The sequence below is a fragment of the Corvus moneduloides genome, chromosome 11 (assembly GCF_009650955.1).
Source record: "Corvus moneduloides isolate bCorMon1 chromosome 11, bCorMon1.pri, whole genome shotgun sequence".
Classification (NCBI taxonomy): domain Eukaryota; kingdom Metazoa; phylum Chordata; class Aves; order Passeriformes; family Corvidae; genus Corvus; species Corvus moneduloides.
The window spans coordinates 8,360,658-8,382,859 of NC_045486.1; the positions used below are offsets into that span (position 1 = coordinate 8,360,658).

General features: G+C 42.4%; 1 protein-coding gene and 1 long non-coding RNA gene across 3 annotated transcripts in view; one reads left to right on the forward strand and one right to left on the reverse strand.

The window, feature by feature from the left end:
- PTPRG (protein tyrosine phosphatase receptor type G) overlaps positions 1 to 22,202 on the reverse strand; it is a 402,551-nt gene that overhangs the window by 73,511 nt on the left and 306,838 nt on the right. For both annotated transcript variants that reach the window (XM_032121374.1, XM_032121375.1), the window contains exons 8-12: positions 20,447 to 20,639; positions 6,908 to 7,092; positions 4,860 to 4,968; positions 3,075 to 3,124; positions 27 to 819 (exon numbers count right to left, since the gene is read on the reverse strand). In XM_032121374.1, coding sequence (XP_031977265.1) covers positions 27 to 819; positions 3,075 to 3,124; positions 4,860 to 4,968; positions 6,908 to 7,092; positions 20,447 to 20,639 — 1,330 coding nt within the window. The remainder of the gene's footprint in view (positions 1 to 26; positions 820 to 3,074; positions 3,125 to 4,859; positions 4,969 to 6,907; positions 7,093 to 20,446; positions 20,640 to 22,202) is intronic.
- On the forward strand, positions 1,567 to 2,249 carry LOC116449657. The gene is made up of 2 exons (XR_004242483.1): positions 1,567 to 1,956; positions 2,087 to 2,249. It is a non-coding gene; the product is annotated as an uncharacterized LOC116449657 (long non-coding RNA).

The following is a 22,202-nucleotide window of genomic DNA, read 5'->3' on the forward strand; positions in this document are numbered from 1 at the left end:
AAATGGTTTCCCCACAGATCACTCACCTGGGTTAATGGTGATGAATTTGTTGTCTGAAGGATATTCCTCTGGAAACCTGTCCATCTTTGGAGGAGGTTTTCTTGTTATCTCTGGTCTTGGGATCTTGCCCAGGTACAGTTCGTTGGTGAATGCTGGTGGCACTTGGGTGGAAGGGAGCAGCTGGGGCTGAGTGTTGGCTTTCGCAAAACTCTCCTTCTCGGCACCTCCAGCTATGGGGGCAACGTTTTGGTTTGGCTCTTCTCCCAATATGGTTTTATTTCCTTCTTCCTCAGCAGTCCTGTTGGGGGAAGCCACAGCCACGCTGGGCTCTGTGCTATTGTGTGCCTCTGAGTCTGCTGTCGCCCTGCTTTTCTCCTTCTTTTCAGCATCCTTTTCTTCCTCTTCCTCATGCTCCCGCTCCCCATCCTCACTTTCACTCTTTTCATCTTTCTCCCCCTCCTCGGCTCCCTCGCCATCCTTTGTCAGTGCCGAGTCCCGTTCCGTCCCTGTGGAGGCGGCAGTGGCCTCAGTGGTGGCCACCACGGCCCGCCCGGCCTGTTTGCTGGGGGCAGCGGCCGTGGGCAGCCGGGTGGGCCACATGCTGCTGGGGAAGGAGGAGATGCCCCCGCCGCTGAAACCCAGCCCTGCCAGCAAGGTGCTGGTCACCACGGAGGCCATGGTGGCCTGGCTGCCACTGGAGGAAGGGCCCATGCCTGTGGCCATGGACACGAAGGAGAAGGGGAGCCCCGAGGAGGTCCAGGTGGAGGAGCCAGAGCTGATGGGAGCCATGTCTGCTGAGGAGGCAGGAGATGCTGTGGGCTTGAGGAGATCACCAGCAGCAGAGGGGAAGAAAACACAGCAGAGAGCATCAGCAGGGGCCCAACATGCCACCTGGAGTCATTCTCTTGCTTTTCCCTCCCTTTTAACACACATGCCATTCTCCTAAAACCAGAGACTCAACACCAGCTGGATGAAAGGCTGAGCCAGGACAGAACAAGCCACAGACCTGCCAGCAAACCAAGAAGAGAGGAAACCTCCCTGCATTCACCACATCATCAGCAAAACCCTCTTTATCCTTATCTTAATTTTACATCGGGACCTCCTCCATCCACATCACCACTGACTTGTGAGTAACATTTCCTCTTGGGGTGAGATTTACTCACAGTGCTTTAATCCTTAGAATACAAGGGGTTTAAAAATACAGTATTATATAAGGGCTGTCCCAAAATAATGGCTGTGCTGCCAACGTGAGCATTCGTGGCCAGTGGGTCTACTCTGACAAGGAACTCTGGCTCTTCCCACGCACATTGTGAGGGCCTCAAAGGATACTATTTTTATTTCCTTAATTTACCCATCAGGATTATTCTCCTAAGGACTGGTGTTGCTGTGAGGCATTGCTCTTGTTAGAAAAGAACTGCAGCATGGCCAGCTGGGCACTCCTGAAGGACTTGGAAAGCATCAGGAGCCCTTCAGCAAGCTACCACCACATCTGCCAGGACCTCCAGGCTGTGACACCCATGTATAGACTCAGTTTTCCACATCCACAGGACTCTCCCTGGCCAACTCTCCCTGGCCAGAGAATGAAAGGCAGGACTGGGACTGCCTGCTTCACTGAGAGGCATCAGGAAATGAACTATGGACTTTGCATCCTGCCAATATTATTCTAATGTCAACCCACTGCGCGCATGAGGGTCTCTGCACACGTGTGTGCTCTGCTGTAAATGAAACCCCTTAGTACACACATAAAGAACTAAACCTTGGTCTATCCATAAAGAACTAGTCCTAAATTACATGTGGAGAAAGAGACTGAAGTGAATTGCCTGAACACAAGGAGTAATTCTGTGGAAGAGCTGAGTCGGCAGTTCCTCTGGACAATCTGACCATTCTCCCACTCTGAATGGCTGAAAAATGTCTCACATTGCTGAATTCATCAGCAGGAGGACACTAGCTGGAAAGGTATGTATCACATGAGGACAAAAAGGGATTAAATAAGTGCTGCTGAACATTGAAAAAAATGTAAAATGTTTATTTTGTAAACTTAAATTTATAACTTAACAGCATTTCTGCATCTCTCTGCAATTCCCAGGTTCAGTCAAGACATGTAGTGGAAATGCTGCAGCAAACCAAGAAAGGCTGCTTTCTCACATTATTTTTGACCAGCTGCAATCACAGAGAACCTGAGATCTCAGATGAAAACTTGTGCTTTAGAGATTTCAAGTGAAAACTTTAAATAAATATCTAAACTTTCAGATACTTATCACTCTGAATCCCTAAGGCACTGTGAGATTTGCTTTTTGCTGGTATGAGCAGTCTCAAAGCTGGACTGAGTATTAAAATTTGACAGCAGATTTATATATCTAGAATACCTCTATACATCATTAAACAAACATTAATCATTCACATGCAAGCTTTCTATATGTTATTTGCTCACTAGGGAGTATATCAAACTGGATCAGAATAAAACCAGAAGCAATGTACTTAGAGTAAATTCAATAGTATGAATCCAGCCCATAAATTTGACTGAACAACTCAGTACACTTGATGCCAAGAAATTTAGTTTATGGATAGTTTATATTAAATAAACTAATAAAATGCTTTCAAAACTGAAACAGTGTATTCCACTTTTGCTGTAAATGTACCAACATTTCTGATTCTGGAATACAAAAGTTGGCTTCAGTGACTTGTCACAGTCTCACCTGAATTAAAATAAAACAAAGAGATTGTTCACACAAAGATGCTGTGTGTGAGGCCTTATTCCTGTTGCATATGCTTGTGGTCATACAGTTAATAAAAGAAATTAAATTTATTTTCACAGTCATCATTAAGATTTTATAAATCCCCTCTAAATGTGCTGAACACTGATTGAGGAAAATTTTTTAACACTCAATTCTCCAGTGGTCAAAGCTTCTCAGAGCATGAATCTAGAAAAGCATTTCATATTGGAACTATATTTTATGCTATAAACCCTTCTGTGACGGATCTGGACATCCCTTCCCCAGGAAAGCTGGGTCCTGCTACAGATTTCCAACACTGTGCTGCCATCTGGTGGGAATGTCCCCAAATCCATGACTTACCACGCCTGTCTTCACAATTCTGGTCCCCTCGAAAATTCGAGTGGTGTTAGCTGGGGAAGGAAGAAGAGCAGCTCATCAGGGCAGGGAAGGAGGCAGAGGAACAACTGCTAAGCTACTGCTCAACATGTGGCTACAGAATACGGGTGCAGGTCTCAGCCTGGAGCAAAGGCAACTCAGCTCTTTGGGCATTACCTCACTCTGCACTTGTGTCTGAACGCAGATTTACTTGTCTTTAATTACCCAGGCCTGGCAATGCTGGCTTACTGTCAGAAAAAAAATTCTCTCCTTTAACCCCAAGCTGGATGGAACATCCTGACTTACACAGAAAGCAAGAGTAGCTTGATGATAATAGTTTTTTTTCTGTCCTAATGATAAAATTGTCATTATTTATTGCTATATATCTCAACTACAACTATAATCAACCCTGTATAACATTTTGAAAGCTCAGGTGGAATAATTTTCTAGGCTAGATCTTGGGTAGAGCCAGAGATTAGAACAGCAGCTCCTTTCTTGGGACATCTGGAAGGAATCACATCATCTACTCCCACTGCAGATGTGTGTATCACTTCCACTGCATTGAATACTGGGCTAGAAATGGGCTAGAGTACCCAAAAGATATCCTACAGAGCTGTCAGTAATGATTTACTCCTAACTGTGATTAAACAGTTATTGTAGTCAAACTTGAAAGAATTTTTCCATTCCATCACATAGTAAAAGAGGTCATAATAAGCAATACACCAGTTTCTAACTTCTGTCTGGCACTTAAAAGTGAAGTCTAAAACACCGTGCTGAGTTACCAAGAACAGACATCAACATGAGTTGTGGCTTGGACAGGACACTTGTCTGATCCCTGCTCTCTCTTCAACGCTGCCAACACTGAGGCATGCCACCACAACAGAACTAAACCATGTCCATAGCCTGACATCCTTCAGACACTAAGTGCTAACAAAGCAGGACCAAAACTCCCATACTTTCTGAAAATGACACTGAAAAATGCCCCTATTATTTTTTCCATTTACAGCATCAGATACAAGTGACAACTCTTTGCTTCATCCTAAGGATTTAAACTTTTAATTCTCTGCTTGTTTTATTCTTTCATTACCCATTTTGAGGTTTATGCATCTATAAGCTGGAGTGGGAAGGAATGTTCTCATCAGAGGCAAAACCTGCCCTACTTAATAAAAAATGGCATAATAAGATCCCACGAAGGAGCAAAACTTTAGCACTTAGAAAACCTCTAAAATCATCAAGTTCTTCTACCGAATCTCAGCTTTACCAGATTTCTCCAATAAACTTAAAAGGAAATCCATGATAAAAGACAGTTTACCATCTAGTTATTTTGATTTTCTTTATATATGTATGTTTTGGAAATCACTGAGGTTGCATGCATGGTAAAACCTGAATATCTCCACATGTGGTTGTCAAGGTAGGACTGATCTCCACTCCTCTTTACATAACACAGACACCCATCAGACTCACATTCTGTTATAGCTGTGCCTCTGATGCATAAGGAGTCTCTGATGAATTTGTTTCAGAAAACTAGTACCAAGAAAAGCTCTAAATTCTCCTAAAACCTGACAAACCCTGACAGCAAGAGGTGTAGGCAAACCCTCCTCACTGGAAATGAGAGTCAGATCAAGTCACTGGCCACAATATGAAATTAGCATTGTCTACGTGCATTCAAATATCTTCTGAAGTAACTTCATACCATATTGCACTCTGCAAAGAAAATACTAAACAAACAAAGAATAGTTCAATGTAAAAATATGTATGTTGTTTTTTTACCTTGAAAGAGCATAGTCTGGCTAAAGTCACTACGCATTTCATTTCGGCAAACTGCTTGAACTCTGAACAGATAAAGGATGTCAGGTGAGACATGGCTAATGATGGCCTTCTGTTTAAAAAAAATAGATATTATTCAGTTTTTTACCCCCACAGTACTGTCCACGATCAGTTTGAAATATATAAAGCATTGTGCTAACACAGGACATTTATGCCATATAAGACAAGCTATATTTCCACATAGAAATATTCAGTGGTTTCCTGGAGAGGGCAAGGCTGAAGGGATGCACCCAGACACTGCTGACTCTGCCCATGAGAAAGAAATGAACATGTTCCACATCTGTTCTCATGACAGTCTTCATGCCTCAATGTCTCTGCTCTCCTCAGAAGAACTTAAAACTCAAGTCATTCGCCTTTACAGCAATTACAGTAAGATATTTTAGGTGGAGATCCACATTCCCAACACAGGATAAGTCCAGAAAAGACACTGCATATTAAAACTGTCTATTTTGCAACAAACTGGCTAAGGCAATTTGATGCTGATGTACTATGCAACACGATGGCTGAGCATCCTGGGCTGTGATATCCCTGCTTACTCCTGACCTGAGAGCTGCCTTAGTACACAATCACATCAGTTCACAGGAGTAGCTGTATGAGTCACTCGAAATGCTTGTGATCTCTATAGCAAAACACTGTCTAGCTCTGATTCAAGATGGGACAGCCCAACTGCATCTGCCAGAGCACTGAAAACAATCTGCACTTTCCTCTGACAAGAGGTTTCCTTCTTCTCTTGCCCCTAAAATAGACTGAGCTGTCATTGCTTTCTTAACCCAAAGCTCTGCTGAACAGCACTGGGTTTCAGTGCAATTTTTTTCCAAGCTATCACTCCATCACATCCCTTGCACTTGTAATTATTTCTTTTACATAAAACAGGATAGTTTCATGGTGCCCACCTCATTTTTGCTGATTAAGGCTCTCCTCCTTATACCTTATTAAAAAAATCTCCCTTAACAGTATGAAATTATGACAAGAGAGAGGTTACAATACATCATAACCTTGGGTGCCTTTCAGTGGATTCCTTTCTGATTTCATGAGGCAGATTGTTCCCTAATGTGACCCAGATAATAATGTCTACTGGGGAAATTGGAAATATAAATGGAAATGAAGTAAAAGAATCTTCATCTAAGGGAATAAGAGAAGTATTATTGTATAACTGATTGAATGGGCCCAGAGGACTGTGTATTTGAAAAAAAAAATGGAAACAGTCATTAGGAATAACACTGTGCTGCTGCATTTTTCATGTGCATATACAGTTACTGATTTCATTATTTTGGAGGCTTTCTTTGATTAACAAAAAATGGAGGCCTTTCAAACCTGAATATGTCACTTTGATTTTATATGTAGAGAATGTTAAGGACCAGTACAATACTTGCTTCCACTTAGACAAGAATGACAAGCAGATGAAATCCTAAATGAAGGAGATAGAGCAGTGCTTCCATCTGTGTTGGAACTGTCTTGCTCTTCTCTCTTTTTCTCACACTGCCAGATGTAGGCAGTGCTTTTACAGGGCCACTCCAAAATAATCTTCAAGCCCTAACTACACAACTCCTGCCTCTGGCAGCACATAGTGCCAGAAACTGCTCCAAAGTCTGCAAGGGGCTATGCACAGTGAAAAGCCTGAGCCCAAGAACAGATTTTGGGGGATGGGATGTCTAATGTGAAAATCTGCAAGTTGAACACAAGCCAAAAGGTATTCAGAGCCTCACCATTTCCCAAGCCAGCTGCTTCTCAGCAACACTACATGAAAAAGTGTCTGCAGATTCAGTCCTTTATGCACTCACATAAAGTATAAATTTACATTCCAGTGTTTGGGTAGCCTGTTAGGCAACGTTCAATTAATGCTGAACATTTAAATAGCAATTCATTGTGGGCCAAACATTAGGCTGCCTATAAGGTAACAACTGCTTTCTTTCTCTACCTCTTTCTACCAAGAAAATAACAATATAAGGATAGCTTGATACATATGTCTGGGGTTGATGCTGTGCTTTTACCAGGTCCTTGTCACTATCCTTGGTGAAAGTCTTCTCCTTTTCATCTTCATTTTTAGTCCAGCTATATGAGATCATGTAGTTCATGATTGGAGGGTGGTATATGGTTTCTGGTTGGTTCCAGGTTACCAGTAGCGCTGTCCTGTTCACAGGCTGCACTTTCATGTTGACTGGAGGAGTGCTACAAGCTGAAAAACAGAAGGAGAAAAGATGAAGCTCTTCTAAATAACCTAGAGAAAACAAACAGGAAGAATGGTGCCTCACCCTAAGAGCTAGGTTTTTTTCTTTAATGGTCTGGCCTACAGTGACAGCTTAGACTGCAATCCACTGAGACCAATGGGATTTAATACCACCTACAGCTGCTTTCTGCTCTCCTGAGTAAAGTGAATGAGAGAATTCATTCTCTGCATGCAGGTTGCTTAGTTCTTGAAAGTCTCAGTCCTGACATTTGCACCTACACTTTAACTTGGTGACTTAAGAGCTCTGCACTGAAACATTAAGAAATACAGTGGACCTGATCCACAGCTTCCCTCATCCACTCCCTGCTGTCCTGTAAGGGGTAAATACCCCAACATGCTCTGCCGGGCCTGGAAAGAGTTGAAACTTCTGAAAATGTGGCACTACTGGGTCAGTAAATGTTTTCCTGTTAACCTAGTACATTTTCACAATTATTTTATACTCCTCTTTCTATGTATCTTCCTTCAAAGATGCTCAACAGATTGTCAGTAATGTATCACCACCAAGGGAAGTGTGGCTGGGAAGAGTGGCTCATGATGAGCTTGGCCATAGCCTCTGAGCAGGCAGAGGAACTTGCAGCCAGCCCTGCCTTCTTAATCCTGCCTGCAGCGTGGAGGCACAAGTCACTTCTCAGCCACGCTTAAGTCAGTGGGGACATCAGCACAGGGACAGCTTAACCTCTGGGAAAAGCACGGCTTCTGTTTCCAGCAGTACCAAACCCAAAATTCTGCAGGGCAGACCAAGCCCAGGCACAAATCCAGCTCGGCCTCTCAAGGGGCGGGGTGTGCACAGTCCCCTTGCAGCGCGGAAGAAACACTTTTCAAGGGGTTGCCATGCAAAGGTCCTGGTGAGGATGCACAACACTAGATGGCACTCACATGCTGTGGGAAAACTGCAACATCCCCTTCCCAGCTATAAAGAGTATAGCTTTTTTCCAAGCTTTAAAAATCACGTTTAAAATACCCAGTTCAGGGCATATTCTCACATTCTCTTTCTCAGTATAAACCCTGAACCAAGGAAAATCACTTGCAATGATACCTAAACACATGTGCCGTGGCAAAGGAGCTGGTCTCTTCTGCCAGGGAAAGGCAAAGTGTCACCCAGCCCATCAGGCTGACACTGTTTCCAGAATTATTTTTCCCAGTACAACTTTTCCTTTTAAAGCCAACACAGTGAGCTTGTTTGCGCTCTGCAGGTATGTGACCGTGTGTATATTTGGCCACTATTTCACTTCTAAAGAGTCCTGGTAGCACTGAAAGGGAGAAACATCTATTCCTATGCCTGGACTTGCAGGCTAGCCATGCAGCTTTGCTGTCACATTACTGAAATAGCTGCAGTTCTTAAATAAAAATGATTAAATGCTTTAAACACCAATATTATCTGTACAATAGAAAAATACCTGTCAAATGCATTTGTGCAGTTATAAGTCACATTTTGTAGCTAGATGAACAAGACAACATAAATTGCAGAAATATGCTTGGGCAGAAAAAATCTTTGATGTTTGCTCTTGCCATGAGGGGCGGCAATCCTGCAGTTTTGCAGTAGATCCTTCTGCTCAACCCAGAAGGATGATCCAGCAAAACAAACAAACCCTACAGCACCTCAAAGCATTGGATAAATGTATGTGAGTTTCTATTTACACTGAGCTGAAGGGATCAAAACAGCATTCTGCTGTCAATGCCACAAAGTCAGAAGCCACACCACGGTCTGCTGCCTGCAGATGCCTTCCCTCTGGCTCCCTCCTGGTCCCCCAAAGCACAGCATGAAGGTGGCCAGGACCTAGATGAGAGGGGACAGCTGATAGCCATCGGTGTTATCACTATTTACAGAACTTCCTGATCCTTGGTATGCCTCTCCACGCTCACCTCTTTCCGCTGAGATGGTCAGATCAATTCTCTCTGGCATCACTGTTTATTGATAACTTCACCAATAAATCGTAACTGCCCTCTTTGACGCCCTTTGTCATCACAGAATTACACTTCAAAATGCCAGGCCAGCCTTTATCACTCCACCTAGTCAAATCTCATCAGAGATAGGAGCCCAGGGTGAAGGACTACCCAGACCTAAAACTCTTACCCAGTCCTTGTCCTCCAGGAGGACATGCAGAGATTTATATATTTAAAGTAATCATGCATCAAATTGTTTTAGAAATAATTCAAGCAGGTAACCTTCCTGAGAGACAGAGAGATCTACCTTAATCGCACCAGCCCTCTGAACGATGTCTGGCCAGCTGCTTTTCACACAAGGACCCCAAGCCACTCCAGGGAGAGGGGGCTGCCTTGTCCCCCGTTCTGTGCCACTCTCTGCAGCCAGCCTGGAAGCCATTTGGAACAGCTCATGGCAGCCAGAGAAGTGGATATTTCCCAAGGGTAAATAGGAGACTCAGAGGCTCAGAGTCAGGAGACCCTCCCTGACCCTGCACCCCGATCCAAGATGGTCACGAGCACTTTTAATCACCTGAGTGACTCCAGTGACTCCAATGAGAGCAAGCCTCATTCATGGCAAACTGAAAGAGGCTGAATTTACAACACTGCGATTTCTCAGTAAATATTACAAAATTTACATGACTTAGGATGACTTGGTTCAATTTACTTCAAGGCACAGAGCAGTAGCTGAAGTAATTTAATATTAATCAACCTTTTCTGTTCAATCACATTTTTTTTAAACAACTTATGAATGGGCAAAAAAGAAATCTTTTTTTATAAAATGAAATATATGGTTTCATTAATTTAACTAAACCTCCTTAGGACACAATGGAATAAAGAAACATTTGATCCAACAATTCAATTTGATGATTTAATTAAAGTGATACATAATAACATAGTGAATGTCTGAGAGACAAGGAAAAAAGTGCAATGATTTGACCATCTATAAAACAACTGGCATTTCCCAGAGATCTAAATTTTCTTTCAATACTCTCTGTGCCTTGGATTTTTCCAAGAAGATTAAAAGAATCACATGCTAAAGGACCTCTACTGATTTTGCAAAATGTGCAGCTGAAGAAGAAAGAGAAATGCAGGAAGAGGTTGGGACAGGGAAGGGGAAGTTTAATCAGGACATATTAAAGAGAAACACAAGCTTTTATTTTCCTTTTTTTTTTTTTTTTTTTAAACAAAACCAGGCTTAATAAGCAAAAAGAAAGCCTGTGAATTCATGATTCCTTGAGAAAAAAAAAAGACCCAAAACCAAAAACCAGCATTATTCCACACTGAAATAGCACTTCAGCTAATTTTAGAAAAAAAATATTAGTTCTCTTTAAAATTCCAATCCTGAGGGATAACAAAATATTGTGGGGGCTTTCAGGATACCTTTTGGTGGTATATGCAGTCCTGAGCAGATACCTACACAGGTCTGGCAGGACACCAAAGCCACTGTGTCCTAGGTTAGCGGCCCTGTGCCAAGACTTGTGGAGGCAGAAACCCCTGGCTGGGGCAACCAGGCCACATCTCAGAGCCACTGAACAGGCAAGAGCCTTTGCAGTACCATGGTCATGCCTCACTGCAGGCACAGACATGCCCTGGACCTCTTGGAGGGAAAAAACATTCTCACCTTCCTGTCAGGGATGACCTGAACTGGGAGAACCTGGCAAACAAGCTGGCTCCAGCCTTCTGGAAAAGTCCTGCAGAGGCAGGAGCATTGTGCGGGTGCATCTGGAGGAAGCCCCTCTGACCCAGCTCAGGCAGCCTCAGTGGCTCTCCCAGCTGCTGGCCATGCATGGGGCTGCCCAGCAGCTTGACCCAGGCTTTTCTCTGCAGATCAGCCCACTGGGAAAGGCAGGGGGAACCCAGCATCTTGGCCAGCCTCATCTTCCATGGCTCACTCAAGCCTAGAGAAAACCTGTTTGCCATTGGCAGATGAATGCAGCATGCTGATACAGTCCTAAGCACTGGGCCAGCCAGCCATACAGCAGAGAATTATTTTCTTCATGCTAAAAACATTTCAGTGGGCTGGAACTAAAAACTAAATTAATTTAACAACTCTGCATTCATCTCTCCCATAATCTGATTTGTATGTTGTATTTGGCTACATAATCTCCATGAGGCTTTCCTAACTGAAAGCCTGATAAAGCTTAATCCAAAAGCTCCTGGCAGCTCCATTTCAGCGAGTTGAAAAACAAAAAAAAGGGCTTACTGTTTTGCAAAAATTAATTGCTGATACTAAGACACACCCATGAATGCAGAAAGGGCATGTAAGAGAATATTACAGCTTTTTTTATTAATATTGTTCCTTAAAAGCAGCCTGTATTTCTCTTTCAAAGACAGAAATGCAACACCAGCCAAACTTTCTGGGTTTCATCACGCTTTTTGCATATGCTACTTGTGGTTATGAAAAGACCTATTTAGGGAAACTTTGAGAGAGTGCAAGAATTGTATATTCAGTTAAGGCTTGTATACTTTCTCCCTGTAAAACAGGTCCTCATATGACAAATCTAGTTCCACTGGGATCAGCAGGATTTATAAAATCCTCTAAAAATGTTCTAAGTTAGCTTGTCCATGCATAAAAATGTCACCACTTTAAAGGCAGTTATTTCTAGCTGTGCTATGCCCTCCTTTGAAAAATCCCACTCTCTCCCTCCTGCTGAATGTCTCAGCAATGCAAAACTGCTGTTCCTCTCCTTGGTGCCGTGGGATACATGTGTGCTGAAGCCCTGACAATTTTCAGCACAGAAAAGCAGCATGACAGTGAGATCCTGAATCCCTCGTGGTGACATGGGCAGGGATCTTTTAAGGCAATTCATATATGGAAGGGGAAACATCAGCATCAGGATGTGCCCATAGCATGTTACTGGCTCAGAGCTGCTCAGTGCTAACTAAAAGACAGGGACAAGGATCTTTTCTTGCTCTGGGAGGCAGCTTCTGGCTGTAAGGTGAGAGAGGCCTCATTTCTCTTTCTTACTAGTCTGGATATACAGGATGATTCATTCAATGGGGTAAGTGGCAGGGAACAGTGTCTCTCCCTTACAAAGCAGGAGCACAAAGAAGGTACTTGGGGCATTTCTTCTCTCATGCTCAGTAGAAGAGAAACTGAGAGGTCAGTATGGAGGTTTCATGTCTTTCTTCCCCATAGGGGCAAACAAGTTGATGGCCAACAAGTTCTCGGGGGAGAGAGGGTGTTTCCTTCCCCTCTGCCCCAGCCCTGTGAAGGAGCTGGAAGGGCCAGTCCTGCAGGACAGATGCACCACTTGCTGCTGTAATGACAACCAACTCAGCCACAGGCATCCCAGATGATTTCAGAGTGCCTGAAAGCTGTGATCAGTGCCTGTGCTATTGTCAAAACACTGCACCAAGTTCAGTCAGCCCTGCCACCCCCAGGAACCTGACTGCAGACAAGAAGAAAGCAATGCCAACAACAGAAAAGAGAAGAAAAAATACTTTCAACTACATCCATACCTATATACACACACATATATATTCCTTCTCATTATTAGATCCTCAAAATTTAAATTAAACCCTGAAATGCAAAAATATGCATTATGCTGCAGTGAGAGAACTCCCACTTGCTTTCAGTGCCATGGTAAGGGAAGTGATGCAGGGCCAGATTCAGCTACATTGAACTGGTGTGACTTAGTGGAGGTGCTTGGGAAGACACTCTGATCCATAATAAACAAGAGCATGCTTTGGGCTGTAGGATCCAATCCCAGGATTCAGCAAGGGCTGTGCTCCCAAAGGACAACAAATAAACTGTGAAGATCATATGCAGAGACAACACAGGCTTTAATATATCAGAAAGTGCTAAGAGGCATACTTATAACATTTTCCCCCTTATCCTTTTACTAAATGTTTGCAGGTTTTTTTGCTTTGCTTTAGTGTACATTGTTGACTTCTCAGAGTGCTTATAAATAACATTATTAATACATAAGGATAATTGCTTTAAAGAGTAGCACACATTTTTCCTTTACCTTTGCCTGCACTTTGCCAGTAGGCATTGGCAGGCTCTGGAGCATGCTGTACACACAAATATTTGTGTTGATCTACTTCAATCCACAGGCAGAATGTAGCTAGGAGACAGACTATTTATCTTCCCTGCTTTTACCTTCCACTATGCTTCAAACAGACAGGGCTGCTTCCTGAGGTGTGAGGCACACCGACAGACCCCACACTTGTTTTACAAGCCCTGAGAAATAACCTCATGAGCAAATGGGCACACGAGTCCCTCTGACAGGAGGGCTCTGGACAAGCTGGTGTTTGCCTCTCTGTTGCTTGCCCATTTCCCAAGGTGGGCACAATCTGCATTTGGATTAATACCTGTATGGCTTTGTAGCACCTAAATTTCCATGGCATCACAGCAACAGATCCTGTTTTACTAAAAGGCATGGACTGTGTGTTTGCACCTTAGTATTTCACATATTTCACAAATAGTGTTTCTACAGTTGTGGTCTGAGTCCTTAGCAGTGCAGATCAGCCTTGAACCATCAGGTGCCATACTGGGCTAAACTGATGTCTGACATGGACCTGCCCTGTAAGTTTTGTATTTGTATTGCACACATCCATGTATGCACATAGAAGGTGACTTGTGTTTCAAATGTACAGCTGTGCCCTTATTTACACAGTGTGTTTGTGCCACACGTGTGGTCACATTCAGTGGTACAAACGGCACCAATGGGGAGAAAGGAGGATTTCCTGCCAGAAGGACACATATTTGCCATGTTAACCAAGCTGGCCTTTCCAGTGTTCTGCTGAGGGTTTGGACTGGGGAGCATAGGAAGGATAAGCCAATCGGGCTGGTAGAGCCTCCCAATACATGCCTGCGGGATGCCCAAAATCAGACTAGGAAAGCAGCTTTCCTTTCATAGTTTCTGGAGGCTTTTTCCAACACAAAGGATGAGCTGCAGGCACTCATGGTTCAATCTAAAATTAGTACTTCTGTGGGCTGAACAGCTGGGCCAGCAGGTAGGCAGTGCAGAAAGGAATTCCCTCCAGGTGTAAATGGAATAAATCATCAAGCTCAGCTCTTCCAGCTTTAGTGGCAGCTGTGAACCCAAACCACACCTACACTTTCACACTGAATTCCTCTTGCTCTGTTGGTTTTGACCCTTTATAATCTCTGAAGAAGTGTGAGCAGTGACTTAGTGCTTATTAAAAAATCTATTGATAAGTTGTTTCCTACATTCAGGTCCAGACACACGCACTCCTCACATTACAACCACACAGAAGTTACTACAGGTGTAAAACAGAACCCTGCAGAACAGAGCCACTGCAAGAGAAGCATGAGACCTGTGTCAGGTACAAGTACCACATCTTTTTGCATCTGATTCCCCCTCAAAATGGGTCAGTTTTTTTAATGAAAAGCTTTGTGTTTCACCTTACCTGAAACTCTCTAGAAGGCAGAAGCCTGTCCTTTCCTGCTTTTGCAGGACACTCTCCAAGACAACTGCATACATGAGGACCCAGCCAGCACGACAGAGCAAGACAGGGCTGAAGTGGAAGAGATGAAATATGCAGAAGGAACACACTGATCTCTGCCTAAAATGTGCATTCAGCAGCCACTTGAGGCTCAAGAAGAGACTCTTGCAGCTGCAGGTGAGTACCTTTACTTGGAGCACTTAAGGCAGCAGCAGACGGGCAGGTCTGTAGTGCAAAGAAGCAGGGCAAGCAGTGAGCAGAACAGTGTCACCACCCTCAAGTGTGACCTTTTGCTCCAACACAGGCTGCTACACCAACAGAAGTCCTAATGATGAGACATTAATTCATTTGCACCACACCTAGTACGGTGCTGACCTGATTAAAGGGGAAAAGAATTGGGAAAGGATAACTTCCATAGCAAAATGAAATAAAAAAGCCAATAGGAAAAGCCCAGTTATCCAAGGAAACCAGGAACAAGTTGTTAATCCATGAAGAAATCTTCCAAGATTCTTCCAAAGGACAAAAAGAATCAATGCTAAAGGTAAATGTACCATAAATTAACTAAAATAAGTTCTTTGTTTCCATTCTCCCCAAAATATTCAAAGAAAATAAATAGCTAAATTTTGCTTTAGCCATCCAGAGTTAAATTTTCAATAATTAATGATTTTAAATTTACCTTCACTTTGCTGTTGTTTTGGATATGTTACATATTACTACTGAGTATTTTTTAGTAATTTAGGTTTGACTAAAACATAAAAATGACATTCTACAAGAGTAGAACTTCTCTGCCTAAGACTCTTTTTGGACTCCCAGAGACAACCTGAGGACATGAAGAGACTGCAAAGTTGTTTTGAGACAGTTTTCATAAAACATGGGCATTTAGAAAGCAAAAACAAATTACTGGAAGTAATAACAGAGACTATAAATGAGACAAATAACTTGTTCTCATTCAGAAACACTGCTGCCAATACTCTAAACTATCTGCCTTTAAGTGCTGATGTCAGTGCACTGAATCTCTGGACCTCTGGATGCTGCTGCATGGGAGGTGCACTCCAGTGCTGTGCAGAAAGGCAACACCTTTACAGAAGGCTGTAGTGTCATTTCTGACATCAGGAGCCATGAAAAGGTAAATAAGAACTGAACTGCTTTGATTGAGCAGTGCAGTACTTTTGGCTGCAGACCAATGGCCTGAGCCATGCCTCCAGCAGACGGCATGCAGGGAGGAAAATCCAAATATCTTCTATCCAGATTCTAGTGGCATTAAGTTAAAAGGACTTCCAAACTGTGAATTACTACCACATAACAAAAGTAAGTAAGGAAAATGATCACCTGTACAGTACTAGAGAAATGTCCCAGCTGTTAGAGTCCAAAGCTAAGTTTTACTGGAGTGAATTTATGGCTGCTCATTATTTAACTTAGGCTAGGATCATAATTACAGATGGTATTCTAATGCAAAATCCCACTGATGGGAAACAGCATTATTTGAGACTCCAGCAAAGAGTAATCAGACACCTTTGGGAAAGTAATCAGGCATCTGTGAAAGAAAACTCTGATGTCAAGAGCCCCTCACATGGGATGCTTGTTTAAGTGTTCTAAGGCATGCAGCACATTTAATGAGATAAAAAGGTTAAAGGGAGTTTTGAGTGTTTAAAAAAAAAAACAACATAAAGAGAAAGAAACAACATTTGATGTAACCAAAAGCAAAATTAAATGGGCAAGTATTGTTGCACATGGGGTACCTCCTGAAACAAGGAAATGAAACCTCTTTTCCTCCTGAGTTTCCACACCTGTACCTTTACTAAAGCAGGTAATGTTTTGTAAACACAGTTCTGCTTGATGGAACAACATGTGAAAGTAGCAAGGGTCTTGCAGACACAGATCCTTGAACTGGATGGACTTTTATGTAAGAATTCTGTTTGCTCCCTTTGAGCAATGTGCACTATTAAACCAATAAATAATTAGCAATCCCTCTACCACAGCTGCTTGAAAGCAGCCCAGGAGCTGCAGGAGCACAATATATGATGTGATAGAGCAACACAGTCCTGAGCCACAGAGGACAGGTCAGAGAAGAAAGGAGGCAATTTTAACAGAGATTTTCTTGTCCAAAAAGTCAGACACTGCCACAGTCACTGATAATTACAGTGTCTGGTCAATGCTTTACAAATGCATTCTTGGCTTAGAACATCTGTACAGAGAACCTCTAACTTTTCAAAACTTAACATAAATTAATATTGCAACATGGGTGAGCCCTCTTGTTAAATGATGATCTGCCTGATTTAACAGCATGATCCACTGTATAGGTTGGATCTCTGAAAGTTTCATCTTAAAAAGTATCACTGTACAAGGGTTTACTGTCAGCCTACCAGTTGCTACAATTCAATAGCTGAACAGTATTTAACCTGAATGGTGTATTTCAGAAATAAGATCTTCAAACATAATTTGTATGGTTTTTTGAAATAGCTCCAGGGTCAACTTAAAAATTAAGCTCAGCTCATGGGCTCTGATTCAGCAAAGGTCTTAGGCATATGCTTTCATTCCAGGCATACAAGCAGTCCTCAAGAGAACTGTTTTAAATCAGCTTTTGCCAATAGGAGGAAGGAATGAGATAATGGAATAAAGGAAAACTCCTCTTGTTAAACTCTGACTCTGAAAATCTGGAGTTTTCACCTGTAAGTGAAAAATTAGTCCTATTTCAAATTAGCTAAAGTATTTCACCATCTTGTATTCTGATGATTAAAAACAATGCCCCTCTCTTCATTGCCTCTTTAAAGTTAAAAAAAGTGAAAGGAGAGGAGAGTAACTGCAAAGCAAAAGGCTGGTAACATTCATACTGGTTAACAAACTGGATTCAAATGCACTGACCTAAAATAGCCTTCTCCAGAAAACTTTTCGTTAAGCAAATGCCACCACTTTTGGAATTTTGCTAAGGAAATACTCAGGGGACAAGTATAAAGTGAGAAAGTTTTCCTCCAGTGTATCTGTAGGTTATGCTACTGGTCACAATTTTGTGACCTGAGATAGCTTTGACAGCTGAGAGGAAAGACATTCCTCTTTGGTACCAAACGTTTGCCAACGGACCACTGCAGAGCTGCATCACTTTGTGTTGATCTGAAATTCCCTAATCACCAGGGAATTCTGAAAATTATTCTGAACATTATGCAAATTGTTCTGGGCACATTTTCCTCCAAAATAAGAAAGGCTTACATAATGAATGCTACCCTGTTTTCCAGATTAGCAATACTGCCCACAGACTTAACAGAGTGTGACAGAGGAAACAAATTGCAAAAATTCACACCGACAAACAAACCCAAACTTCCCCTCCAGAGCTGCAGACCATCACAAACCAAATCACCTTGCAGCAAGTAAAAGACACATTTTCGTGACCTTGCCTTTTTCTACAACACACAAATCAGGAACAGGGAGGGCAGACAAGAGTCAACATGTGACAGCCATTGGTCACATTGCCGAATGCAATGTGGAAAGCATTGAGGTGCAACCAGGAGGTTTGCAGAAGAATCTGCATAAAATAAATTCGTCATGCTAAGCTTACACTCTTCTATACTTGTATGCGAGATTGTCTGGCTGGAAAGCACTCCATGCTCTCGGATCCTCAGTACTTTTGCATGAATGACACTGTATAAAGAGGAACTATATTTACTAGCTGAATAAACAATAGGTTTTGCTTTCACTCAAGTATTATGACTTCAACTCATTTTATTTATATGTCAGTAGTTCAGAATGTGCAGTGGACCAGGCACATCATCACTGTTCACCTTTGTCAAAAAAGGGGCCAGAAACATCCACATTGTTATATTTCTGGAACAGCTATATCTCATCCCTGTAACCTTTGGAGGATATACTACATCCATTTTGTGTTAGCAACACTGCGCCAACCTGTTTATTTTTAAGTTCATGAAAAAAAAGCACCTATTTTCAGTGTCCTCTGTTGCACACACAACCCAGAAAGAGACAAGCTGACAGAGCTGGTACAAAACGACTGGCTGCCCAGCTATCAGCCTCCTATAGCAAAAGCTCAAGGGAGACAGAAAGCACCAACTCCAGCATCATCCCTGCCATTAGATGGCATGCTGAATGTTGTCAGACCATGGGAAATGCATGTCCCCCACCTGAAGGTCTCTCTTGTCATAAATTCAAATTCCCAGACGGGCACAAGTACAGAGCATTATGGTACCTGAACATGATGGGAGAGGACCCATAGAGAACCTGCTCAGGAAACCAGTCCTGAGAACCAAACCATATAAACATGGACTAATGGTTGTGCTGCTCCCTTGCTCCTGTAGACTTGCTCACCTCATGATAACTAAGCCATGTGTGCTTGGTTTGGATCAAAGTCATGGTGAATCTTCCCAGTAATTGAAGTGCTCCTTTGGTCTCAACAGTTCCAAATTCAAGATCAGCCCATTAACTATAGACCTTAGTATTTGTAATGCGCTGACAAAATTGCAGGTTTCAGTTATTTATTATGGTGGTGAAAATCACCCAAGGATTCTTTATAATTCTATAAATGATCCAGCAAGTGAGGAATATGCAGGAGTGTGGCCAAAGCAGTTAAATCTTCTTGAATGTTATACCAGATGTACCTTGGCTGCACTCAAAATAAAAACTAGTCAGTTTTGTCACTTTTAACATAATGTAACCCATTAACTTTCATCACTGTTCTGGGTAAATAATATGTACAGAGGATATAACTAAAGAAATTACTGACACATGTTGCTGTTACAACACCGACTGAAAACTACAGGCCAGAGCATCCGAGCATAGCAGGAGATCTCCTTCTCACTTCTGATGTAAATTCTCTGTCCCAAGGCTGCCTTTAAAGCACATGAGGTTTGTGTACGTGTATATTATATATATATAAATAAGCACGCTCAGAGAATAACGAGCCCTGAGAAATACACTCTCTCAGTACTCTCTTGGGAGGGTGAGGTTGCTGAATGCAGCTGTTTTCATGATTCACATCCTCTAAAATCTTTGCTTTCTGTGCCTGGCCAGGTGAAAATGCCAGGTAAAAAATGGGAAGCTTGTAAATCTGCTTAGCTGTTTCCTTCTGGCAAACTGCCCCTCTCTTCTTTACCTCTGCTGGTTAAGCACCAAGCACTTCTCAAGACTGAAGACTGTAAAGTACACGTCATTTCTTCTACCTATAAATAACACCAGTCAACACCACAAAGGCAAATAAAAGTAGTAAATTTATTTGATATTTATTTCTAGTCTTGCTTTATCCAGAACACATTTCTCTCAGAATTTCTGATGTGCTACTTCAGCCAGGGCTGCCTGGGCCAGTGTAACAGCAACCTCCCTCCCACCCCCTCCATCCAGCTCACTATCTGGTGTCTGACAGAAGTAAGTGCCAGCTGCTCTACAAAAAGGCATATGAAACACTTCAGCAAGACATTAGAAAATCATCTGCCTAAAAGGAAGAGATTCTTTTCCTCCTATCACCATTACCAACAGGCTGATACGAACGTTGAATTTAAAGGTTGTCAGTTCTTCAGAAGTCTTGTTACTGGAGAAATGAAACCCATAACCACAGCTGGATACTCTATTTCCATTCAAATACCCAATGCATCAGTGCTAACGGGGCTGAATTTTTACCTCTGACCTTGGTCCTTTGGTTTTCCCTTTTTGCCAGGCATCTCCACAGCCCTACAACCAGTTGGCAGAAACAGGGACATTGCCCGTTTGAGATTCGTATTTTGTGGCTTTGAGACCCACATATTCTAAGGCTGTATTGTCATGGCACCTTGTGACAGCGAGTTCTACAGGTATTTGTAGCATAAGCAGAATTAGTTAATTCATCAACACTTATCAACAAGGAATGCCTGCACAATGTGCATTATTTCTTTGGTAGCTCACAGCTGTTCTTGACACCATTTGATGACAAAGTAGACAGAAAAAATTCTCCTATTAGTCAAGTGTAAAATTCTAAAGTATAGTGTACCTTTGGAAGCTTCTGTGCCAAGCGGATTTTCCAATATGTCTGTCATATCTTGGTTCCAAGCATCCTTCACAGCAGACTTGGATACCTTCCTGTTGTTCAGGCTTTGCTGTGGCCGGAAATTATTCCTCAGGTACTCCACGGACTTGACATGGTCTTGCTGCTCAGTGGTGAAGATGGAGTAAAATGCCTCCAGCTGATCGCAGCCAGCATGGCAGGGGAGAGAAGGGACATTAATTAGAAAAACAATGTGGTGAAATCCGGGCGGCTGATAAGACAGTAAAATGTGAGGAAGTAAAATGTTGATGCCAAGACTGATAAAACTACATGGGAAGCCAGACTGCCCACTGAAATTATTGCCAACCACCTTATCTCAACACAGGGCTTATCCTGCCCAACATGGGAGAAGGCCTTCTAGAACCTGTGGATGTCTGTCATTGGCAAAGAAGCATTTGTCCTTAGACCCCTTGTCTGGAAGGATTTTGTGTGTGACACAGCCTTGCCAAACCCTCCTCACTGCTGGCACTGTTTTGTTTCACAGTATCGCGTCAAGTGCTTCTAGGTCATTCCACACCAAGAGCTTTGGCCTGGATAAGGCAATGCTTCCTTATCTCCAAATACCTTATGAAGTTTAGCTGCCAGGCTAAGCTTCACAGACAGCTCGTGCAGCACTTTTAGGCACAGCTAGCATATACTCCTCTGGGAATAAGTTTCTTCTGTTGGATTCAGATCTGAGCTATTTATAAGAAAATGTATTAACCTCTAAGAAAGAACTGTAATTGGAAAACTTTTCTGTTACTTCGTATCTTAGTATTTCTTAGAAAAAAAGTCTAGTAAACTAAGGTGGAAATATCTTCAGCTAATGTTTTTCTCTATAATGTTTTTCAGCTATCAAGGTCGGTACAGCATTTGCTGCTAACTTGTTATCATTCAGGACAAGAACTAGAATTAGTCATGTTGCTGCTGGAAAGACTGAGCAAGACAGAGCAGAGAAGGAAGGAATCACTCCTGATAATGTTTGCATCACATCAATTACACATATTGATAGTATGGATTTTGGGAGCATAGAATCTGGCCCAGGACTTCAAAAAGGGACTTGAGTTACATCCATAGCTTAATGACAGCTCACTCAAACTTACACCCTTTTCATTAAGTGTGCCTGCTCTAAAAGCCCTGGAGAAGCATGTGAGCCCCAAATCTTACAATTGGAAGAATTATCACGGCAGCCTCAGTTGATAAAAAAAATCAAAGCAGTGTGTAATAGAGCAGTTAAGCATCATCCACTGACTCATGAGGCACCTACTACCATTACTTAATTTCCCTTCAAAATGGTAATCTGAGATCCCTTCAGCACAGGGACAGCAGGGGACAAGCAGGGAGGGATGACCACCAATGACCAGTTCCCATTGCAGGCAGGGAGCTCACGTGCCACTTCCAGAGCTCAGGTGCTGCTTCCAGGCTTGCAGGTGTGGATGGTGGAATTTGAATTGTACTTTTTTTTCTGCATCTTATAGGAATGCTTTATTCCCAGGTTCTCAACACAATTCTGTTTCTGATTCTTTCAAAGAAACATCTTGAAAAATTTCAAAAACCATTTCCTAATTATTAGCAGGACGCCCTCAAAAGCATAGGAGGATGGATCAAAAAAGGGGTAAAGGGACTGACTTACACTTTTGTCTAAAAAGAAAAACCAAGCCAACAGATGATCCTGCTACACCCTTCTATAAAAGCACAGATCAAAACTCTTGTGCTTATTTAC